The sequence below is a fragment of the Enoplosus armatus genome, chromosome 2, assembly GCF_043641665.1.
Source record: "Enoplosus armatus isolate fEnoArm2 chromosome 2, fEnoArm2.hap1, whole genome shotgun sequence".
Classification (NCBI taxonomy): Eukaryota; Metazoa; Chordata; class Actinopteri; order Centrarchiformes; family Enoplosidae; genus Enoplosus; species Enoplosus armatus.
In genome coordinates this window covers 24,394,389-24,415,416 of record NC_092181.1, presented here as the reverse complement: position 1 = coordinate 24,415,416, position 21,028 = coordinate 24,394,389, and the positions used below count along the sequence as shown (strand labels likewise).

Sequence of the window (21,028 nt, the reverse complement as noted above, 5' to 3'; positions counted from 1 at the left end):
AACAAAGAAATAGGACATGGTTTTCTCGCTGCAAGCAGCAACTGAGCTATGAAAGACAAACCTGCACGTTATTTCAAATGGGACGCAATGACGATCGACAGAAGTTTCACTTGTGGTCTGCAATGCATTTCAGCCAGTTTTGAAGGTGTAAAGATTGTATTTCTGTTAGGATATATCCAAAAACAACTGGCACAGTAGAGAGTTAGTGAATAAGTTGATATAAAAAAAAAAAAGGGTCAACCTTTGTCCACAAATTCCTGGCATTGTCTTGGCCTGGTTCAGTTCCTCTAGTCCAAATAGGGTAGCAGGAAGAGACGGAAACATGCTACATAAACCACTTCTATCGAAACTTGAGAACATACTGATAAAGCACTGTTAAAAAAGCTAAAAAGACTGACCAGCAACATCCAAAGGAACAAAGCAGGGTGTAAAGCCGTTGCCAAAGTGGAAGGTAGACAGACAAACCTACCAGTCGCTATTGATTTTTACAAGCCAAAACTGCCTGGATACATGTTCCACAGGCTTCAAACACTTCAATGCCAAGTAGCTCAAAGGTTCAACAAACTGCTATTTTTAGCTGCATTTGGTTGGTGGCTTCAGCCTGACCTGTGTTCAGCTCATGGACCTTCTAGACCTTGACAATGTTGAGAAGTTATATGACACAAATCTAAACTAACTGCAGGCCAGTTTAGAGTCTTGGTGGACTTCACGGAGTTAAAGAAGGTGGTGCGTTTGTGAGAAAACAAGGCAAGCAGGGAAAGACGGCAAGGACAGCAATAACTTAAAAACTATTGTTTTTGTATATTCTTTTGCAGCTTTTAAGGTTGTGCGTGCATATAAATACTTACTCATACTGTATGTATATGCGTGTGCGTTCAAGAGAGCAAGAGGAAAAGGCCTTGAAAAATTGATGAACTACATAAAATAGGTTGTTTTTCGATGCAGTCAAGTGCATTGCATTTACCTCGCTGTATTGATGCAATATATGAGAGTCCAACTGTGTTAAGTGCAAAAACACATCACCTCATTTATCTTTAACAAGCTGGACTTCCAATGAGACGGGCGGGAGTGGGGGCAGGAAATTGGCATAACACCTGAAGGCTGTCAATAACAGCCGTTGCAGCAGAGCCTGAATCAAAATAGTATTTCTTTCCTTTACATACACCAAGTGTGCTTGATAAAAGCTCACCCCACACACCGGATGGGTGAGTGTTACACTTTTTAAATTTCACCAAACAAGCTGAACTCAGTACGTCTGAAGCAAGTGAGACAAAAGAAATACCATTTCTATCCAAGTCTGCTTCAAAGATTGAGTGCTGTGCAAGTTGACAAAATATGGCAATTTAAGTGACAAGAAGGGCGTATTAGCTGCCCCTTTTTGAATTTATACACTTCTTTTAAAAAAAATATGCTCTTTTTTACTATTCAATGGCTGGGTGGTGTAAAGTTACATTACATTTCATTAATGGTTACACAAATATGGACACACCTTTAAGGAAAAGGTAGGAGGGGGCTGAAGTAGCAACACTGGCATGATATTTTTTTCTATCATCAATGGCAATCGACTTCATAACATCTGATCTCCTATGGCTTGGGCGTAGAGGGGTCGTCAGAGGTGGTGCTGGGGGCAGGGGATGAGGCGTCTTCGGGGCTAACGGAGGGTGAGGCAGGGCAGGATGCAGGGGAGGGGAATTCTTTTATGGTGACGGTGACAAGGTTGGTGGTGACATCAGTGACCACCACATCCTTGCAGCTTGGCGCCATTTCAGGGTGCCAGTCGGGGTCTCCTTCAGCGGGAACCCTTTGAGGTTCGGCGGGGGCAGAGCTCTGGTCCCCAGGGGTGACAGAGGAAGGGGCGGCGGGAAGCTGGCATTTAGCCCGGCGTTGGCGAAGATTTTTCCTGCCTCCCTCTTGGGGCACCGAACGGTCCAGGGCACCCTCCTCCCCCTCCTCGTCTTCCAAAGAAGAACAGGGTGAGGAGGGGAGGAAGGGGGATGCCGACCCCACGGGGTCTGCATCTGAGGACGGGGCAGGAGCAGGCGGCTTGGCACTCTGGCCCTTCTGGGTTTCTGTATGAGGTTTACTGGACTTGGGACCCTCGCTGGAAGATGAGGCTCCTGTGAAGGGCTGGGACTGAGCAGCTGAGGTGTTGGTGGGAGATTTTCCTTCAGAGCCGCTGGAGCTGGAAGGAGAAGGAGGTGACTGGTACTGGGAGGAAGTGGAGCGGGTGTCCCTGGCCCCTGTGCTGGAGCATGACCCTGGGTGGGAGTGAAAGGGCGTAGGGCCTCCACATTGCAGCCCAAATGGCTTCCCGTACATTGGGAACCCCAGCATCTTCAAAGGGGGCTGGAAGGGTCTATAGGGTGCCTCTCCCTTCTTCCCGATGATGCGATTGCGGGAAGGGATGTTTTGGCGTCCTGCTGTAATATTCCTGCTGCCTGCAGCTGTGCCACCCCTACCTGGCTTGTCGATGACCTTCAGGTTGAGGATGATCCGACCTCTCTTGACCTCCCGGGGTTTGACTCTACGGTTGAGGATGCGGACGGTCTCGGAGAAGGGGGAAACGTGCGGGCGGAAGGGGAAGCCACCGGGGTTGGAGAAGGTGGCCGCCATGGGATCTGAACGGGGCAGAGGGCGCCTGGACATCCGGTGGCAACGGTGAATGTCTTTCTTCAGCTTGTGGGTGGCTGCAAGTGAGTTGAGTTTAGGAGAGGGTGCCACAGTTGAGGAAGAGAAGGACGAAGATGCTAATTGATGAGGTGAGGCGGAGGAGGAAGGAGTTGCTCGGCTGGAAGTGGACGAAGAGGAGCGTGATGTAGTCTGGCGGGCGTTTGAGGCTCGGCTGCCGGTCCCTCCTTTCTGTGAACGAGCCTGAGGGAGATGACAAAGAATGAGCTTTACCTTTGTGGAAAACCGGCCTCCTTCACCACAATTCGTACTGACACTTTGAAAATGTAGGTTGCACAATAGCCACTTTGTTTCCCATATCTGCCTTTTGGTGTTTTGCAGGTCAAAAGATGTCTAGGTTTTAAATTTGGTTAAAAAGCTTTTTAGGACCTGCTTCATGTTCTCTTTCCAACAGAATTTTTTATCCCAGGCTTCACCTAAACATGTAGATACATGTTTTTTGAAAGTTATGCAAAACAACTAAGCTCTCTCTCTCCTTAACTAAAAGTAATTTGACATAGTCGATTGCGGACCCCTGTCCTCTGAACTGTTGCTGGCCAGGAGTGACCCCAAAGGGAGGAAGAGGCCCAGGGCAGCTGCACAAATAGGTGGATCCCCCCAGATATACAAAAGTTTTGAGACAGACCACACAAGGGATACTCTGTTAACCCTGCTGCACTGTTTATTGTAGTCTCAGGGGACTTAATAACATGACGATCAGTTAGCTAATGTAAGCATAGTTAAAACGGAAGTAGCACAGTATAAATGTTATACACCATTGTACGTCAGTGTTGGCAGTGGTGCATGTTGTAAGTACAATTATCAAAATAGACTTCAAACAAGGAAGAAAACCTGCTTCAAGTAGGTTGACCTCATTCTTACTTTAGAGTAGAAATCACAAACAGAACTTTCCACTTTCCTGTAACGTGCTGCTACCTGAGAAGACCTCGCTAAAACTGATCAGTAAATTAAGGCTACAATTGAAGGTAGGCTTTAATTTCCTAATTAAAAATGTTTTTTGGTATAAATCTTGAGATAATTCTAAAATCTATGCTCATTGTGCATCACTGGAAGGCTTGTTTTTCAGCTTTGCATGACTGACTTTTCAATCACAGCTGATGTGTCCATAAAATACCATTTGAGACCAAGAGGCTCATCTTAATGCATAATCATTAAAACAAGCATCAAAAACAGTACCTTCATGACAAAGTTTTTGGGTTTTGGCCCCCGTTTCTTCGGCCCATGCAATTCCCTTTCCCGTTCCCTATAAAAAGGAAATGACAGTTACAACAATACAGATCACAAAAGTAAAGATGGTCTAAAAAAAGAACCCCACAATGAGAGCAAATATAACGAATCAAAAGAGAAGAAAGTGATGAAAGCTGTGAGTGTGTGAAAGTAGAGCAGTTGGGGAACATTTGAAGCCATGTTTGAACACAGCCAGATTATCCGTCTTCACGTGTCCATTCTAGTTTCCATTTGATGTGTCTCTTTAGTTTTGTCCGTTTTATGGCATCCATTTTAGTTTACTGTAAACATCTACTCTAAGCACAAGGCTTTCAAGTTGCTTGGCAGCAGACATAAAGGACTTCTGCTCAGATGGACGGTTTACAATCAGGAAGAGAAGTGGAGGAGGAGGAATGTAAAGACTAACAGATGAGGTAAAAGCAGACGCAAAAACTCAAGCACTTACAGTAAGATACATGGGAGTTTACCTAAAGTAAGGACATATAACAATGTGTAAAATTAAGACTAAGAACTGAAATGAATAAAACAGCTTTACACATTTGTTAGGAGCCAAAATCCTAACATCAGCAGGCGATCAGACACAGACTCGCACTCATTACACTGTGCAAAATAAGACTTATTTTGCACAAGGTGTATGGACTCTCATTATTTACTGGCTTTACTTACTTTTGCTCGAAGCCCATTATCAGCCTGTCATCCAGAATATTCTCCTCTGGCTCCCAGGTGCTGTGCCTAAACAAGGATGGAGCAACGTCAAGAAAGCACACAGCAAAGGAAACAAAAGCTACAAAAAGCATTTTGCACCAAAGTGGATCTAATCCACATTTTCAGTTTAATGAGAGGACATTGAAAAGTGTAACAACATAACACAAATGCCTCACTTTTAAAGAGGCTGAGGGATGTCAACTTCCACTTAAGTCAAAGTCAAAGAGAAGCACTTACTTCATTGCCCATCCTTTCCATTTTACCAGGTATTCAAGTTGTCCCTGCAAGAAACAGGCAGATGGTGGATTAACAAAAACAGCTTGTACATGACCGGGACATAAAAATTCCTTAAATCTGGAACTCATTTTCAGCAGTATTGTTTTCGCTGTTCAGTCTTTAGTATTATTTTAATCTACATTTGGGAGTTACTGGGATTTGCTTCTCATGCAACACAACACCATTTTATTCATTTAACTTTAATGTTTCAGTCATGCAGACTCCTTGTCAGAGTCCATATTAGTCTGACAAATGTCATGTTTGAATTTGATTATGTTTCAAGGCAGAAATGGTACTTGTTGTAGTAGGGGATTAGATTTGGGACGCTTCACTGATCTCATCTTGATGCGAGCTCATCCCAACGTTATAATCCCATACATGCTCAATAACATCAAACATATTTAAAATTGGGTATCATTTTGGATAAAAGTAACATCATTAGTTATCATCATATGGCATCATTTTCAAAGAGGATCAACAACATCTGTGTGAGGATCTAATATTTAACCTAAATATGGAATTCCTGTTTTGTGCTTGGACTACTTAAATTTCAATTTGTGCAACTACGAAGTTCTAGCAGGCAATTGAAGAGTAAGTGGAGGCCTGGTGGGCCTGCTGGTTAACTGTGTATACCAGCCACTTAAGATCATACCCTACCATGACTTACAGGGTCTTTTTCTATATACAAGCCTTACTGAACTGATGAAACACTGAGAAACTATCTGAAGTCCTTCATCAACTGTGGCTGATATGACTCATTTCTCATCAACAGTAGATGAGTGCAAGTACTATGTTTTGGAAACCATCTTTCACAAGCTACAGAAGAAAGCAGTAACGTTAGTCTCCAACAGCCTTTAATGTGGATGCTTCATACACCTCTTCCACAGGCTGTAAACTGCAGACTGTGGCCATTTAGCTTTAGCTACCATTAGCTGGCAGAGAAGTCGGGCCCCTCCATTTCATGGCACAGCCCTCATCCCATCGGCTGGGCTGCCTTGTTCTGCAGCGAGCCCCTTCTTTGTGTCGCTGTTTTTATTGCCCTGCTAATGCCTGAATATACGAGCCATGACTGATAGCCTCGGTAGTTAGCTTCTAGCTAGCTCTGGCTAGCAAAGTAAAGGCATCCACCAGCCACAAGGCCTCCATAGCATTGCATAGGCGCAAGAAGACAGCCCCGAGCCTATGGACCGGAGCAGTGCCGTGCTGACCGCGGCCAACATCTGCGGGAAGTCAAAACACGCGGGACAGTGGCGGCTGTAGCTCACCTTACGAACGCGGCGTTTCAGTATGGCTTCCGCGGCGAAAACACGATCTCCCACCGCCGAGAGCTCCATCTTTCATGCCCGAACTAAGCTACCTGTCTCTGTTTTCCTCTCTCTAGACGTCAAGCTCTACTGTGTTCTCGGGCCGACCACAGCCAAACTGTGTGAGAGGCAGCACACACACATGCAAACACACACTCACACACACTCACTCACACACACACCCCACTACAACAGCAGCAGCGGCGGCGGCGCGGCCAGTCTGCTATCTGTCACGTGGCCGGGGTCAGCCCCTTTGGTCGCCCTGGCAACGATGAAGACACTCACGAGGATGCAAAGAACCGCGCGCTGCTTACTCATCTCTGTTTGATGACAGGCGGCGCCATGCTAACTCCTCCCTGAAACACACCAGAACTTACCGCGTTTACAGTATAATTAATGCTAATGATATTATTGCAAACCTCCTGCATGACATGTGTAAGCAGCAGCCTGCAAAAACACGTTTTAATTCCAAACTCACCTGTGTCCTGGGCCATAGCCAGGATTTTAAAAACACTGAGAGCATGAGCTGCCCCCCCCCCGCCCCCCGCTGACAAATATAAAATGTTTGAATTTATACTTATTTTGATTGTATTGATTCAGTTAACTGTATATAAAGTGTATTTAATTCTTGTTTTATATTTTATATTTTAAAAAAAATGTATCAATTTTAATTGTGTTGATTTATATCATATTTACTGAGTCCAGATTTTTGCCCAATATACTTTTGTTCACAGCACACTATTTGACTTGTCATAGTAGTCTGAGGTAAAGCAAAGGTTTTACTGTTTAAATCAATTTACTATTTAATTCTATTATTAAGTGTCCCAGTAAGCCATAACTGTGTGACAGTGAGCCAGTATGCACAAGCACAACCAGGACCCTGAACCTGAAGTTCGATTAAATTTAGCCATCAGTAATTCTATTTATACCTGTGCTTTCCCTTCTGTGACATGTCAAAATGTCATCTGAAAAGGGTCTATGACAGCTGCGCCAGTCCCCCTGCAACTCTACAAAGGATAATTGAGTTAGATATCGGATGGATATTTATCTTATCTTCTATTTATTTTATTTGTCTTTATTTATAAAATTGGGATATTGATGATATATTGAGTTAAAAAAAAAAAGTAATAGAATCTGCCTATAAAAACATGCACCATCTTTTACTCCCCTGATTGCTGAAACCTCTTCACATTCAATCTGTGGAAAAAACTCACACATTTTCCTGAAAAATTACAGAGGACATGATCTCAGTGTCCACGACCCTGCCAGTCTTCCTCAGTAACATTAAGGAAGCTGTCATTTTTCTTCTCTTTACCTTTATATTTCTACATGCTTGTTGTCTGTCAGATTATATGTTATATGTTAAAAAAAAATGTAGCACCATCAGACCACGGCAAATTCCTTGTAATGTATGTTACTTGGCAATAAACAGTTTCTGATTCTGATTCTGATTCTGTGCCTTCAGACAAGTTGTTTAATCTAACTGAGCTTAAATGCATTTACTAACTAACTTAAATGTATTAATTACACTGCCCTCTTAAAAAAATGCCAGAACAGCTTCAGTTCTTGATATTCTTCAGCTTCTTGTTCCCAATGAAACATTCCCTTATATCCCCTTTACCATTTCCTGCAAATTTCGAGAGAAGCAAGAAATGGCACCTGCCCCTTTTTGTCAGTAGGTCAGTACTGGGAGCTTAAACCTGTGAATTATGGCAGAGATTTTACTAAGGCAGTGATATGAACAGATAAAGCATAAAGCAGTGGGTCATTTCCCCTTCTAGTTGTTGTAAAAAAAAAAAGGGTTAATTTCGAAATAAGTATTTTTACTTTGTGGTATTGCTACTTTCACATAAGGAAGTGAATCTAAACAATGTGTTTCAGTCATGTGCGTTATTGGTGTTTTAAAATGGCTGTCGAACCAAATATAATATACATAATACATAATTTTAATGTATTGTAGATGTTTACTGTTAGTAAGACACATTTATTATTAAGTAGTTTATGTTCACAATTGCCCTAACAGATGTGGTTTCCCTTTGCACGTGCCTATTATTGTTCCAGTAAAAAAGATAATTCAGTTTTTTTTAAATTGATTTTTCTTTATCTTTATCTCTTTCTTTAAATGATCAATTATCATTGTAGCCTCATTAAATGTATGGTACTAACGGCCATTGGACTGTCAATGGTCTTATCGTTGCTGGCGGCACTTTACAACGTGAAGAAAACCCGAGCACGGTTTATGCGTTATGACCCACCCCTTTCAAACAGCAGTCATCTAGTTCTTGAGCTCTGATTGGAGAAACTCGCGTCAGTCAAGATTTGTAGCAAGTTTGGTTGCAGTGTCGCGGTTGTTGATGTATCTGTCAGAAGTCAGCCAACGCAGAGGAGAGCTAGCAGGTAAGCGGCAGGCTGCGTGTACACGAGTTAATGCGATTACACTGCGTAGCTAACTGTAGCGTATTTGGGATTTTATTGTTTATTTCCGTTGACAGTGTGCGCTGCCTCTGACTTTTAGCGTTGGTATGATGTTAAATTGATTCTGTGTAAGTAGGAACTCGTGAGCAGCATGAATGGAGCCACTTGTTCATCTTTTAAATGAGGGGCAGCCTCATTTGTCATACTCACTGGAAGGTCGTGGAGTGTAATAGGAAGTGGAGAGTTGGGAGATAACCACTGATGTGGCAGCCCAGCTGTTAAAAACGATAGTATATTCAGCTAAACCTCACAGGAATTTGTTTTTGATTGTGCTGTTCGTTACTCAACTGATCTAACCACAAATTAGAGACTCTCAGCTGCCATAATATGTAATATCTGGGATATTACACCTGTAGCTATTCTTGAGGGGTTACATCCTGTCCTGGGGATATAATAAATCATTCATTAATGTTGAAAACAATCCTACAGGCTGCATGTCCTGCCAGAACCTCTTGTGTTATATCGGTTAGAGATCATAGAGACTGTGCTGTAGGTCTGAGATGTCTTGAGTCGTCACCAAGCTCTCTGTTCTTTGTCTCAGGTAACAATGCAGTTCCTGGGACGGCTGTTGGACACAGTGTCCTCTGTGTCAACCCTCTTCACCAACCCCTACCGGGTCAGGGATGTGCCGCTCTCTGACTACGGTGGAGGAGGCAAAGTCATGCTGAAAGAGGAGGGACGCATGGTCCTGTACAAAAACACCCAGTGCCAGTCATGGGACTGTCTGCTTATGTGCCCTGAGACGCCTACTGTGACTATGAGGTCAGTACTGATCACATCACAGACAGGGAGAGTGGTGTCGTATGTGTCATTTGTAGCGTAATACAGCCACTGAACCATGTTTAAATGTGCAAATGTCAGCTGAAATGACCACATGTGTGTTTATAAGACGCTGACTTCTGGTAGTTTGTGATTCTATGACCCACTCCAGATTTGGTTGCTACATTCAGCTTACAACATCTTAATGATTTAGTTTAGCTCACTATTGACCTACACCATTACCCAACAAAGCAGCTTAACTAAATCAAAGCCCTTTATCTTGAATGAAACAGTGCTGGGTCATTCAGCCATAGATCTGAAAAGCAGTGTTAAGCAAAGAAGATGAGGTGGTTTTTACGGTTTGTCAGAAGTGAAACCAAATGTTTAATCTGTCATATGGTGTTGTGCCTCACCTAACCTGTAGGTTACATTGAACATGTACCACTGTTGTGCTAGTTTGCAGAGAACAGTCAAAGCTACTTATAAAACTGGAACGTTCCCGAAAGTGTCTCAATATCACAGATTCTGCAAATATTTGTATTGTGGACTTAAAGGTTACAAAATAATTAGTAGTGGTAGTAGTAAAAAAGAATTTGAAATTCAATGAACAAAGGTGCTCTTTCACTACAAATGCAATCAGGAAATAAAATTCAAAGGCAGTCTTGAGTCTCAGGACTCTTTGGAATTATTTATCAGAGTGGAGAAAAATAGTTGCCTACGATATTTTTATTGATCCTATCTGTCATTTGTACCAGTGTTACCACATTACACACAGAAAGTTTTTGGCCCTCATTCAGATTTCCCCTCATGGTTCTTGTGAAATGTGACCTTGCTATCATTTCACTGTGTGGACCAGGCTGTTTCAGGTGGCGTCAGAGGAGGATGCCATGAACTGGTTTCCCCAATATGCCCTCAAGCTTCGCCCCTTCTATGAGACACTTCCTCTGAAGGCCGAGACCACCCAGCCAATCGTGGACTGCATTCGAAACCACCCGGACTGGAGTTCTGCCCACATCGCCGTGGAGACAGGCCTGAGAGAGTGTCTCAAACATAACTATGTGCAGAGGTAAGTGCTGATTTTGAATTGGTCGGCTGTTGCTGCGTGAGAAAAATTCGAATGCTTTTGATGGTCCGATGACGAGTTCAAAATAATGTTTTCAAATTTCTGTGCCAACAGTCCACACAAAGATAGAAAATAAAGAAAACTTCTTATCATTTGAGAAGCTGCGACCAGCAAAAGTTTGGCATTTCTTGCTTGAAAAATCAGTTAAATTGTTGTATTGTTGAATGATTATCAAAACTGTTATTGATTCACTAAAGGAGGAACTGATAAATAATTTCAGCACTAGTTTCTGGCAGTTTGCCCAGAGATAAGTGCTTCAGGATGAAGCTGAATGGGGAGAGGATTATAATGTGTAAGCATTCATTGTGAGGCAGTCAGTGTGAGACTGCCAGATAAATGCACACAATGCCACAAATACTATTAACTGTTTATAATTAGTTCATAACAACAGGGATTTAAAACCCCTCCAGTAGTTTTAGGTTTAGGTTTTAGCCTGCTAACTGAAAATAACTCTTATAATTACTCTACTCTACTTCAGTACAGTATGATAACACTGGGGAACAATTTGAAAAAAAAATTCTGTTGAGTTAGATTTTTATGCTGATTAAAACTAAAATTGGCATGCTGATTCCAAAATTGCAGTCAGTTTTTTTCTAGCACGTCAAGTTTTTTCTCCACAGCTTACCCTCCAGATAAGCAAAATTCCACTGATTAGCTGTAGTAAGACTTGCCAGCTGATTACGATTGGACTCATCTACAGCTACGTGGCAACTTGTTTGTGCAGCTCCCAATAGGTCAGTACTATCACACACATATCTGTTAAGTACAGTATTTTTCATATTTTTTTTAGAAAATCCTATAGTTCAAAAACTTGACGTGATAGAGAAAAACTGAGATCAGTTTTGGATTCCGCACCCAAAAATTAGTTAAAAACAGCTGTCAGACCTAACTCAACAAAAATTGTGTTCCCCAGTGTAATCAGCTTGCATTTACTTAAAAGCTACTTGAGATAGTCAGTATATCACAACAGAAACATTTAGTTTCCATATTTGTGTTTACAGTTTCTCTAAAAGTCTCTGACATTCACAAACATTGATGTTGGAAAATGTAATGTCGAAGACACAATGAGGAAATCATGACTGTCCCTGCTGGAACTGCATTACCATACAATGATAACATAACTTTGCCAATAAAGTAGGCTAAAGGTTCACTGTAGTGGTTTAACTATGTATCTCAAGCAACTCTGAGGCCTCTGAAAGCTCACTCTCATAGTGATATGATTGGAAAACAATGGCTGCCTGGAAGAAGGGAAATCAATCAAAACCAGCTTTAAACAAAATATTAATTTAGTGGCTAAACCGTGCAAAACGACCTGTGTCCTCACGTCGTCTGTCTGTCTGTCTGTCTCCAGTCAGATCAATGCTCGGGATGCTTCAGGTCAGACGCCGCTGCACCTGGCATGCGAGCGTGGCGACTTGGCGTGTGTGACGGAGCTGCTGGATGAAAGCCAGGCGCGCACCGACATCAAAGACCGCAACGGAGAGACGCCTATGCACTGTGCCGCCAAGCAGGATTCTCCTGCCATCATCCAGGTGAGACTCAGCAGGAGTGAATTTCCATTCCATTTCTGTCTGATCAAAGTTTGACCTTCACTTGTGGAATGATCTTATTACCGTGTGTGTCCCACTGTTTCAGGTCAAAATTGAAAACGTTATTAACCAGTCACGTCCTCCAAACTACATGATAAAGTGATTTTCCCTTCTTCCACTTCCCCCACCGTGCTGTCGTCCATCACTCCATCCTTTTCCTCATTCAGGTCCTGTGCTCGCGGTTGTGCTCGGGGGTGAATGAGCTGAACAACAACGGGGAGACACCGCTCCACGTGGCCTGCCGTCTGGGACGCATGGAGTCCGTCAAAGCTCTGTTGGGGGGTGGAGCCAAGTGTGATGTCATTGGTGCCGCTGGCTACCCCATCCACAGTGCCATGAAGTACAGCGAGAAGGGGTGAGTATGGGTAAAGATGAGTAGTTTTCGCTTTTCTGTTGTGTGTGTGTGGTCTAACTGCTGGCAATGTTTTTGTAGGTTGTAATAGGGATGGGGATCGAGAACCGGTTCTGAACTGGAACCGGTTCCAAATTGTCAACTCCATCAGAATCGTATGCCTCTGAGCTTAATTCCTTTTATAGATGCTGGTAAGAAAGATGACAACAGTGCTAGTTGTAATGTCTATAAAATGATAATTTCAAGTAAAGGTAGAAACACCAGCAATATGCTGCATAAATTGCAGGAATGCCATGTATTTGACACTCTACATACCTGGTGCCACTGCTTCCCAACCGAGGATGCATATCCTGTGTTAAAACAACATTCGCGCCACGCAGGCAGGCTTAGCAGATTTCTTCAATTAATAAGGGAATCGATAATGGCATACAAGTAATATTGGGCCTCTGAATTGCCAGAGTGTCTGTGTTGGATAGGGAGCTGCTGAGGTTGTTAAATTTTCCAGAGAGTGAGGACAGTGTGTAAGTAAGTACAAATTGTAGAGTGGTATTGTTAATGGTTTACAAAAATTGGAAAATAAATAAATAGATAAAATGGCATGGATGCTATGCAGTTAGTTTGAGAGATATTGAATGATATACTTCAGTTAATATCTAGTAAATAGTCCTCTTTTATTTTGTGTTTGACTGTCAGATGTGTGGAGGAGATCCTCAAAGCGGACCCAGGCCAGCTCCAGGCTGAGGACTCTTTGTATGGAGGGACGCCTCTTCACTGGGCCAAAACTGCTGAGGTGAAAAATATTACAATGTGTGTTTTGTGGTTAGAAATACATAATGATCTGTTTGAATTACAGCACTTGTTTGCATGTTAGTAGTACACGTCCAGAGAAATGTGTTAAAGGTTTGATGCTACAACAATGGATTTATGACTTCTGTTAACTCTGTGAGCAACCAGTTTGAGTTTGTAAGTTACAAAACTTAAATCCAGCACAGATTTATGGCACAGCTCCTGAAATTGGGTTGTTCTGGGTGCTCTGGGCTACCAAGCCAAGACATTAATGTTAGGAATTAGATATGTGTCAAGAAGATTTGAAGAAGACTAACTTAACATTTGAGGGGAAATATCAAGCAGATGTTCACATAACTCTTCCTCTGTCTTTGCCAGATGTGCCGGATGCTGCTGGAACATGGCTGTGCAGTGAACTACCTCAGTAAGACCGGAGAGAGCGCCCTCCATATTCTGACCAAGAAGGGCCGCTTTGAGGCGGCCATGGTGCTGCTCACCCACGGAGCCAATGCCAACCTGAAGGGCCAGGATGGAAACACAGCCCTGCACCTAGCTATGAAGGTGAGTGTAGATGTCATCTCTGCCTTGTTCTTATTTTCCAGATGAAAGCAACAATATCTTATTTAAATTTTAAAGTTCCAGCATTTGGAAACCAGGTTGCATCATACATAGTATAAGGATTAACTTCTCTGTAATGGCCAGCATGCTCACACTACAAGATGTTCTCTCTCTTTCTCGCTTTATAGGAGTTCTTGCTGACATCTCTTGAATAGCAAATGTGTTTTTAATCATAAAAATGTTCTCCTGTTGCAACAATGCTTTTTATGTAACTACATTAAAATTGAAATGGATACACCAAAAAGCACATTATTTAAAAAAAAAAGAATGACTCTGTTTATTAGATGGACCACATGGAGTTGATCAAAGCTCTGATTGTGTTCGGGGCTGATGTGGAGATCCACAACGACCTGGGAGAAACACCTGGACTCATCGCTGCTCGCACCAGCAAAGGTAAGAGGGAGAGAGAGAAGGGATGGAAAAGAGAGCTTTAAACTGTGAGGAGATAGGGGACAAGGATGAACTAAACAAAGAGAGAGAGGAGCCAAATAAGGAACAGTGATGAACTTGATATGCTTGACCTGACATGCCAGTGTGAACTTTATTATAACGTTTTTACATGTAGTCTCATTTAAATGCATGTGTAGGCGGTTAGACTACTGCATGAAAATGGCTGGCTGTGAAAGGAGTTATTTTATTTTATTACTCACTTCCTGAGTGCCTTGTCTCAATATACTAAATCTTGTTTTACAGCCCCTGCAACTAATACGTTGTTTTGTGACTGTTTAGAAGCGGCACGGTTAGAAAGCTTTCACTGTCTTTTTAAAAGTGTCTAAAGAGGTAGGAAACAGATAAAGAATCAGTCAAAATAAAACAAAACTTCTGTTATCTGCTCTGTAAATTGTTGTCACTCCAATCTTTCACTCACTACTCCCATATTCACCTTCTCAACAGTAGAAGGCAGCATTTGAAATTATTTCAGTTACCAAAGTTTTTCCAGTATGGTATTTGCACTGCCCCTTCATTTCAGAAATGACCAATTTAATCAACATCTCTTTTACGCCACGATTAAAAATTTCACAGTCACAAGTATAGAATTCATATTGGATGGCATTAAGGTGCAAATGTCTCATTGTAGTATGCATGAATAAATGTTATAATGTAGGCCTACCCATTGTGGTGGTGAAATTCAGATGCAGTTGAGTTGCTTCCTTGACACATTAACTCTCCAGTGTGTAGTGTGGTGAAAAGAAGCATCATCAGTATGATGCCTGTCAGATTCACGAGACTGTGCCAGAGATAATTACCAGCTGATAGAAATCACAGACTATATAATGCATCTTTTTTTAAATTTCAGTTTGATTTCTTAAATTAAAGATCAGAATATTGTTGCTCCTGAATTTGTGCCTATTCGAGATGATTATGTATGTAACCACTCTCTTGATGCCCTGAAACAGAAATGGTGGAGTTTGCTGTCATTCATTGATTTTGAAAATGCATGATAATTGCTAACAGCATGTTTATGTTCTTGCTCTCTCTCTCTCTCTCTCTCTCTCTCTCTCTCTCTTCCTCTCTCTTTGTCTCTCTATATTCTTTCTCTCATCTTTTTGTGGTGTGTGTGCATGTCTAACATGTTGGCTTGCTTGTGTGTGTGTTTGTGTTAACATGAAAGGTCCTAATAGAAAGATACTGCTGGACATGCTGTGTAGTGTAGGGGTCCAACGGTGCCTCCCACCCTCCCCCAGCAGTCCTCCCCCCATCTTCAACAAGGCCAAGCCTGCAGGCATAGGTAACACCACCATCCCTCCTTCTGCCCTCCCTCCTCTGTACTCTGTTGCAGCCTTTCTTCTATTTAAATACCTCCCTTCATCAAGGTATCATGTATACTGGGGAGTTTGTTTGAATCATTTTCCATAACTCTGTATTATTCTTTTTTTTACATTTACCAAACATTTTACAGTTTGGACAGCTGATGCCAATGCAACTTGTATTTTGTATTTCTAATTTCTAATACCAAAAACCAAAGGTAAAAGATGGGTTTTAGATTTTTTTGTCATATTCCAAAGGGTATAGACTGATTGTCAACAGATTAACAGATTTTTATTGGTTATATTTAAGTGATGACGTGAGCCATATTAATGACCAACAAGATCAGAGTTTTCTGTAAAACCTGAGCTGCAGCACTGTTCGAAAAAAGGGACAAAAAGAGATTTCTTTTTGGAAAGCTTGAATGAATGAAGCAAATGTCATTATAGGAAACAAAATCTTTATTCCAGGCAGTGAAACTGCACTTAGACGCTCCTTGTAAAACTCTCATGTGGCTTGTAGAAAACCCAGTTTCCCCTTTACTTCTTTCTCCTTTATGCATGGATTTGATGCCATGTGTTGGTCCCACCTCAAAAGCTGTTCTAATTGACTGACAGGGTTTGAGGACATCATGTATGTGGGGGCTGCCGTCAGTGCAATGAGCAGAGGCACGTCTGAAGTGGACAGACCCGAAATGGAGAAAAAGAAGTGAGTAAGAAACTTAAATTATATCATTTTTATTCATGAATATTACAGTTCTGTAGACAACTAAATACTCAGGTATAAAAATGTGCCTCCCCTCTGCAGGATGGACAGACTGCTGTGTCTGGATGGTGGAGGTATTAAAGGCCTTGTGTTGATCCAGATGTTGATCGCTCTGGAGAGAGAGGCTGGTCGGCCCACCAGAGAGCTCTTTGACTGGGTGGCTGGCACCAGCACTGGGGGCATCCTGGCCCTCGCTATAGTCCATGGTGTGTGTGCATTTCCCTTTTTGTTTTCACAAGGTTTTTATAACGTAGCATCAAAACAATAATAATGTTTCGTGTATTTGTAGGTAAGTCCATGGAGTACCTGCGCTGCCTGTACTTTAGGATGAAGGAGCAGGTGTTCAAGGGGTCACGACCTTATGAATCAGCACCGCTGGAGGACTTCCTGAAGAAAGAGTTTGGAGAGAACACCAAGATGACAGATGTCCGATACCCCAGGTAACTGTTCACGCTAAGTGCGTCTACTAGGCAATAGGCACAAAAGCATACAGTGGCATTAGGAAAAAATGTTCTCCTCAGACAAACTCACCAGCAAATGGTACAATGCTTTAGTGTTAGCTAGCTGATAGTGTAAGCCAGCACTATGGTACCACAAGGAAATATGCAAATATAAAACCCAAGCTCTTAAAAAACTTTCCCGGAAGATTCAGTGTTTGGCCAATAAGTTCCCATAAAGCAGCCTGTATTTCTTTTTTTGTGGTAATTGGTGTTTTTCCTGTGTTTCTGCTGTTGGTAAAAATGACATCAACCAGCTTTAAATACCCTACTCCTTTGCTGTGATTGGTCAGTTTGAGAAAAAGGACTTTGTCAAGTAAAGCGTCCTTGAAAATTCAAGCTGACTTTACCCTGGAGTGCTGAAATGGGGCACTCCAAAAAGCCTCAATACGCTGGAAACAATGACTCAGCTGCTTAGAAATGTGTGCAACTGCTCTGAAACCACCACAATAATTTTAAATAGAAGCCAAATTCTGAAAATTTAACAATTTCTCTTTGTGTCATTTGGTGCAAATGCTGGTTTTCAGGTTGAAAGACAATGTCAAGTCAAACCTCTTTTTTTTTATGAGAGCAAATGCAGCGTCTGCCTACATTTCAGCTCTCCACTCTCTTTAACAATTACTCTTTTCTCTTTCTACTCATTTCTTTCTTTCTGTACAGGGTGATGGTGACCAGTGTTCTAGCAGACAGACATCCAGGCGAGCTGCACATCTTCAGGAACTATGACCCTCCCTCCGTCCACAGAGAGCCACCATATGCCACCAATGCCACGTTCAAGCCCCTCACCATCCCACAAGGTACTTCAACAAATGGAACCAATTATGATTTTGGGCCTACTTCACCGATGCTCAAATGTACTGTGTGCAGTGCATTGATGCTACCACTGGATGGCGTCAAAGTGAGCAGGTTTCAACCCCTACACTTAGTGGCTTTAAATGCTGGGGTTGGGTAATCTCAACGGTAAAAGAATGATACATTCTCAGGAAATGAAAGTGAGGCTCCGGGTGACCGTAAAACCTACGTCTGAATGTATGCATCATCGTGTTCCTGAACAAGTCTAGTTCTGCTGTGTTGTCTGAGTGCCAGCCATGTTGTTGTTGCAGGATGGGAGGATGAGGATGTGTTGATAGTAGGATACACAGAGGAGCCAACCACTAAGCGTAAGAAGGTGGCAGACGAAGGTGTGTGTCGGTGTGAGTGAGAGACTAGAAACATCTAAAAGAAACAGGATCACAAAAAATGTTATTTTGTCACTCAGGTTTTGGGCAACACCCCACAAATTCCCACTCTTCCATGTTTAAAAGAATAGTTTGACATCTTGGGAAATACTCTTATTTACTTTCTTGCTGAAAGTTTGATGAGAAGATTGATACCACTTTCATGTTTGTAACAAGATAACGATACAAACATGTTAATTTGTTAGTTAGTTTTAGAGGTGCTGGTATGTGGATTGTGTTACCTTCAGACAGAGGCTAGCTGTTTCCCCCCATCTTTATGCTAAGCTAAGTTAGCCTGTTGCTAATTGCCGCCGGTTGCTTCATTCTTACCGTGCAGATATGAGAGTGGTATCCGTCTTCTCATCTAAGTCTCAGCAAGAAAGTGAATAATCGTGTTTTCTCAAAATTTCCTTTGAATGTAATTCCATACAAAATACAGGCTTACTTTTAAGAGCACAGCAGTAAATTCATGTTTCCACCGTTTCCCCTTTTCAGCATGGAATGTGAATGTTTTGGGTGCTAACAATCTTTCTCTGCAAATTGTATTCTGAATGCGTGCACCCAGAATCAAAGTCTCTGCGTAATTGTTTCATGCCTTTTTGTAATCTTTATATCCCTGTCTTCACACCAGAACAACTTGTGTGGCGAGCTGCCCGCTCCAGTGGCGCTGCCCCCACCTACTTCCGACCAATGGGCCGCTTTCTGGATGGAGGGCTGCTGGCCAATAACCCGACGCTAGACGCCATGTCAGAAATTCATCTGTACAATAAAGCCTTAAAAGCAGAGGTAGGCAGCCTGACAGTTGCATGCTGTATATTAGTTCTCCCTTGGTCTTCCATTAAGTTCACATTCAGTCGCTAACCCAATTGGATTTTAAAGCTTTTAAGCTTTAAGCCTTTTCATTCCATCATTTATTCATCTGTCCCGTCCTTTTCTGACTCTTCTTAACCCTCTTCCCTCTCAGGGCCATGAGAAGGAACTCAAGAAGTTGGGTATGGTGGTCTCCCTTGGTACAGGTAAGCTACTTCATTGTGAAAAGTCACACAGCACATTGTGAATAACTAACCTGAGAGATCACTGTCTCTGAGCAAAGTTCCCCTGTTCGTTGTGTATCTCCAGGTAAACCTCCCCAGGTGGTGGTGAGCTCTGTGGATGTTTTCCGACCTTCCAACCCCCTGGAGCTGGCCAAGAGCTTCGTAGGAGCCAAGGAGTTGGGCAAGATGCTGGTAGACTGCGTGAGTTCGGCTACAGCACCTGCTTCAATCTGTTTGTGATCACAGCACTTTAATCAGTGACTGCTGGATACTCATCACCACATTCTACAGCTGAAAGTCACTTTTCATTTTAATTCGTCCACTCCATCCACTTTTTGTGGAGCCTGTTAATATTCCTGATATTTTGAACATAACCAATAAGGTTTCAGAAAGTGTCTTTTTGTGTCTGATTCTAAAAATCTTCCCCTCTCTCTCTCTGACTGAACAGTGTACGGACTCTGATGGCTGTGCAGTGGACAGAGCCAGAGCCTGGTGTGAAATGATCGATACCATCTACCACAGGTCAGCTGACTTTTAACCTGCTGCACTTTTGTTCTCATTTACTGCTCCCTTTGCTCTCTGTTTTATCTCTGATTCAACCTCCCCCCATCCGTTTGACTGAGTAAACATCCTTATCACACTTCCTTTACGTGTGTTTTACACCGTTCGTTTTTCTTTACGAGGGCTGGAAGGTGTAACGACACAGACCAAACAGTTATGTCTGGAAAAGAGTTATCAATTAGTTGCTATAGACTGTTAGTCAACTGTCAGTCAAGCAAATACACTACAATGCATATGAAGAACATTGTTAGGTATTGAGACCCTCACTTTCATAGCTTTAGCCAATATTTCTGGCGGTTTTGATAATAATTTGCCATCAGACTGAATTGTGTAGTTATGGAGACATGACTGCACCACTTGACATAACACTATATTCAAACACAATACTGCAAGCTTTCATATGTATCCTATGTTATTAGTGTTTGTCACATTTGCATTTATTTAATATTGCTTTATTATTTCTAAAGTACTTTGAAACTCTACTTGACAAATCACTGTGTTTATTGTCTTTTGTGCAGATTGAGTCCCCAATTGTCTCAGGAGGTGATGCTGGATGAGGTGAGTGACGCGGTCCTGGTGGACATGCTGTGGGAAACCCAGATGTACCTGTACGAGAAGAGGGAGAACCTCCAGTCCCTGGCAAAGCTGCTACTGGACAACTGAACGCACAAGAAAATCACCAGGAGAGGCTGCGATGATGGGACTATGAGAGCAGAAGAGATGAAGATACATGAGAATGGAGTCAAAAACAAGTGTGATTGGACGAGGCACAAAGAATAGTGAGCCATGTGTCTGATTCAAGATTGTAATGTCCGTGTTGGTGTGCTCTTTCTTTAAGACAAACTTCTTGAGACGACGTGACCACAATGACACACATGGAAGCAAACGTGTGAAACGAGGAACAGGGAAAACTGACTCACTTAAGTTATGTAGCATCATGTGACCTTATCACTGACCTTATCGCTATCATGGTTTCTGAAGTTTACTGTTTGTATATAAACCAGTGAAATTAAACGTGTTGTCATGTAACCGACCGAGTTAAACTAAAAGTAACACAGACTAAAAGTGACACTGTCAGCTAACTGTTGCCCCCCACTCCGCGTCATAGTGTTATATAACAAATACTTCCTCCTTTTTTTTTTTTTTTTTACTCAAGTAGCTACAAGGGCACTCAGTATGCAGATATTTTTCATGAGGCCATGCGATCAAAGGGACCCTGCAGTACCACAACAAGATCTGCAGTATACTGTAACACAGCTTGGATGATGGTGATGACGAACCAGTTCTGCCTTATGTGTCTGGGACC

At 42.3% G+C, this 21,028-nt stretch overlaps 2 protein-coding genes across 2 annotated transcripts; one reads left to right on the top strand and one right to left on the bottom strand.

Annotated features, from left to right (window-relative positions):
* Positions 1–1,584: 1,584 nt before the first annotated feature.
* cbx6a (chromobox homolog 6a) lies at positions 1,585–6,230 on the bottom strand. The gene is made up of 5 exons (XM_070925631.1): positions 6,162–6,230; positions 4,858–4,901; positions 4,582–4,647; positions 3,865–3,931; positions 1,585–2,871 (listed from the first exon to the last, which is right to left on the bottom strand). The coding sequence occupies exons 1-5, from the start codon at positions 6,228–6,230 to the stop codon at positions 1,585–1,587; spliced, it is 1,533 nt and encodes a 510-aa protein (XP_070781732.1).
* A 2,992-nt stretch (positions 6,231–9,222) lies between these two features.
* On the top strand, positions 9,223–20,385 carry pla2g6 (phospholipase A2, group VI (cytosolic, calcium-independent)). The gene is made up of 17 exons (XM_070920603.1): positions 9,223–9,437; positions 10,291–10,500; positions 11,909–12,089; positions 12,314–12,501; positions 13,192–13,288; positions 13,663–13,845; positions 14,187–14,295; positions 15,515–15,631; positions 16,266–16,356; positions 16,456–16,619; positions 16,703–16,853; positions 17,571–17,707; positions 18,759–18,913; positions 19,092–19,143; positions 19,247–19,362; positions 19,610–19,683; positions 20,241–20,385. Exons 1-17 carry the CDS (start codon positions 9,223–9,225, stop codon positions 20,383–20,385), a joined length of 2,385 nt encoding a protein of 794 aa, XP_070776704.1.
* Positions 20,386–21,028: the final 643 nt, after the last annotated feature.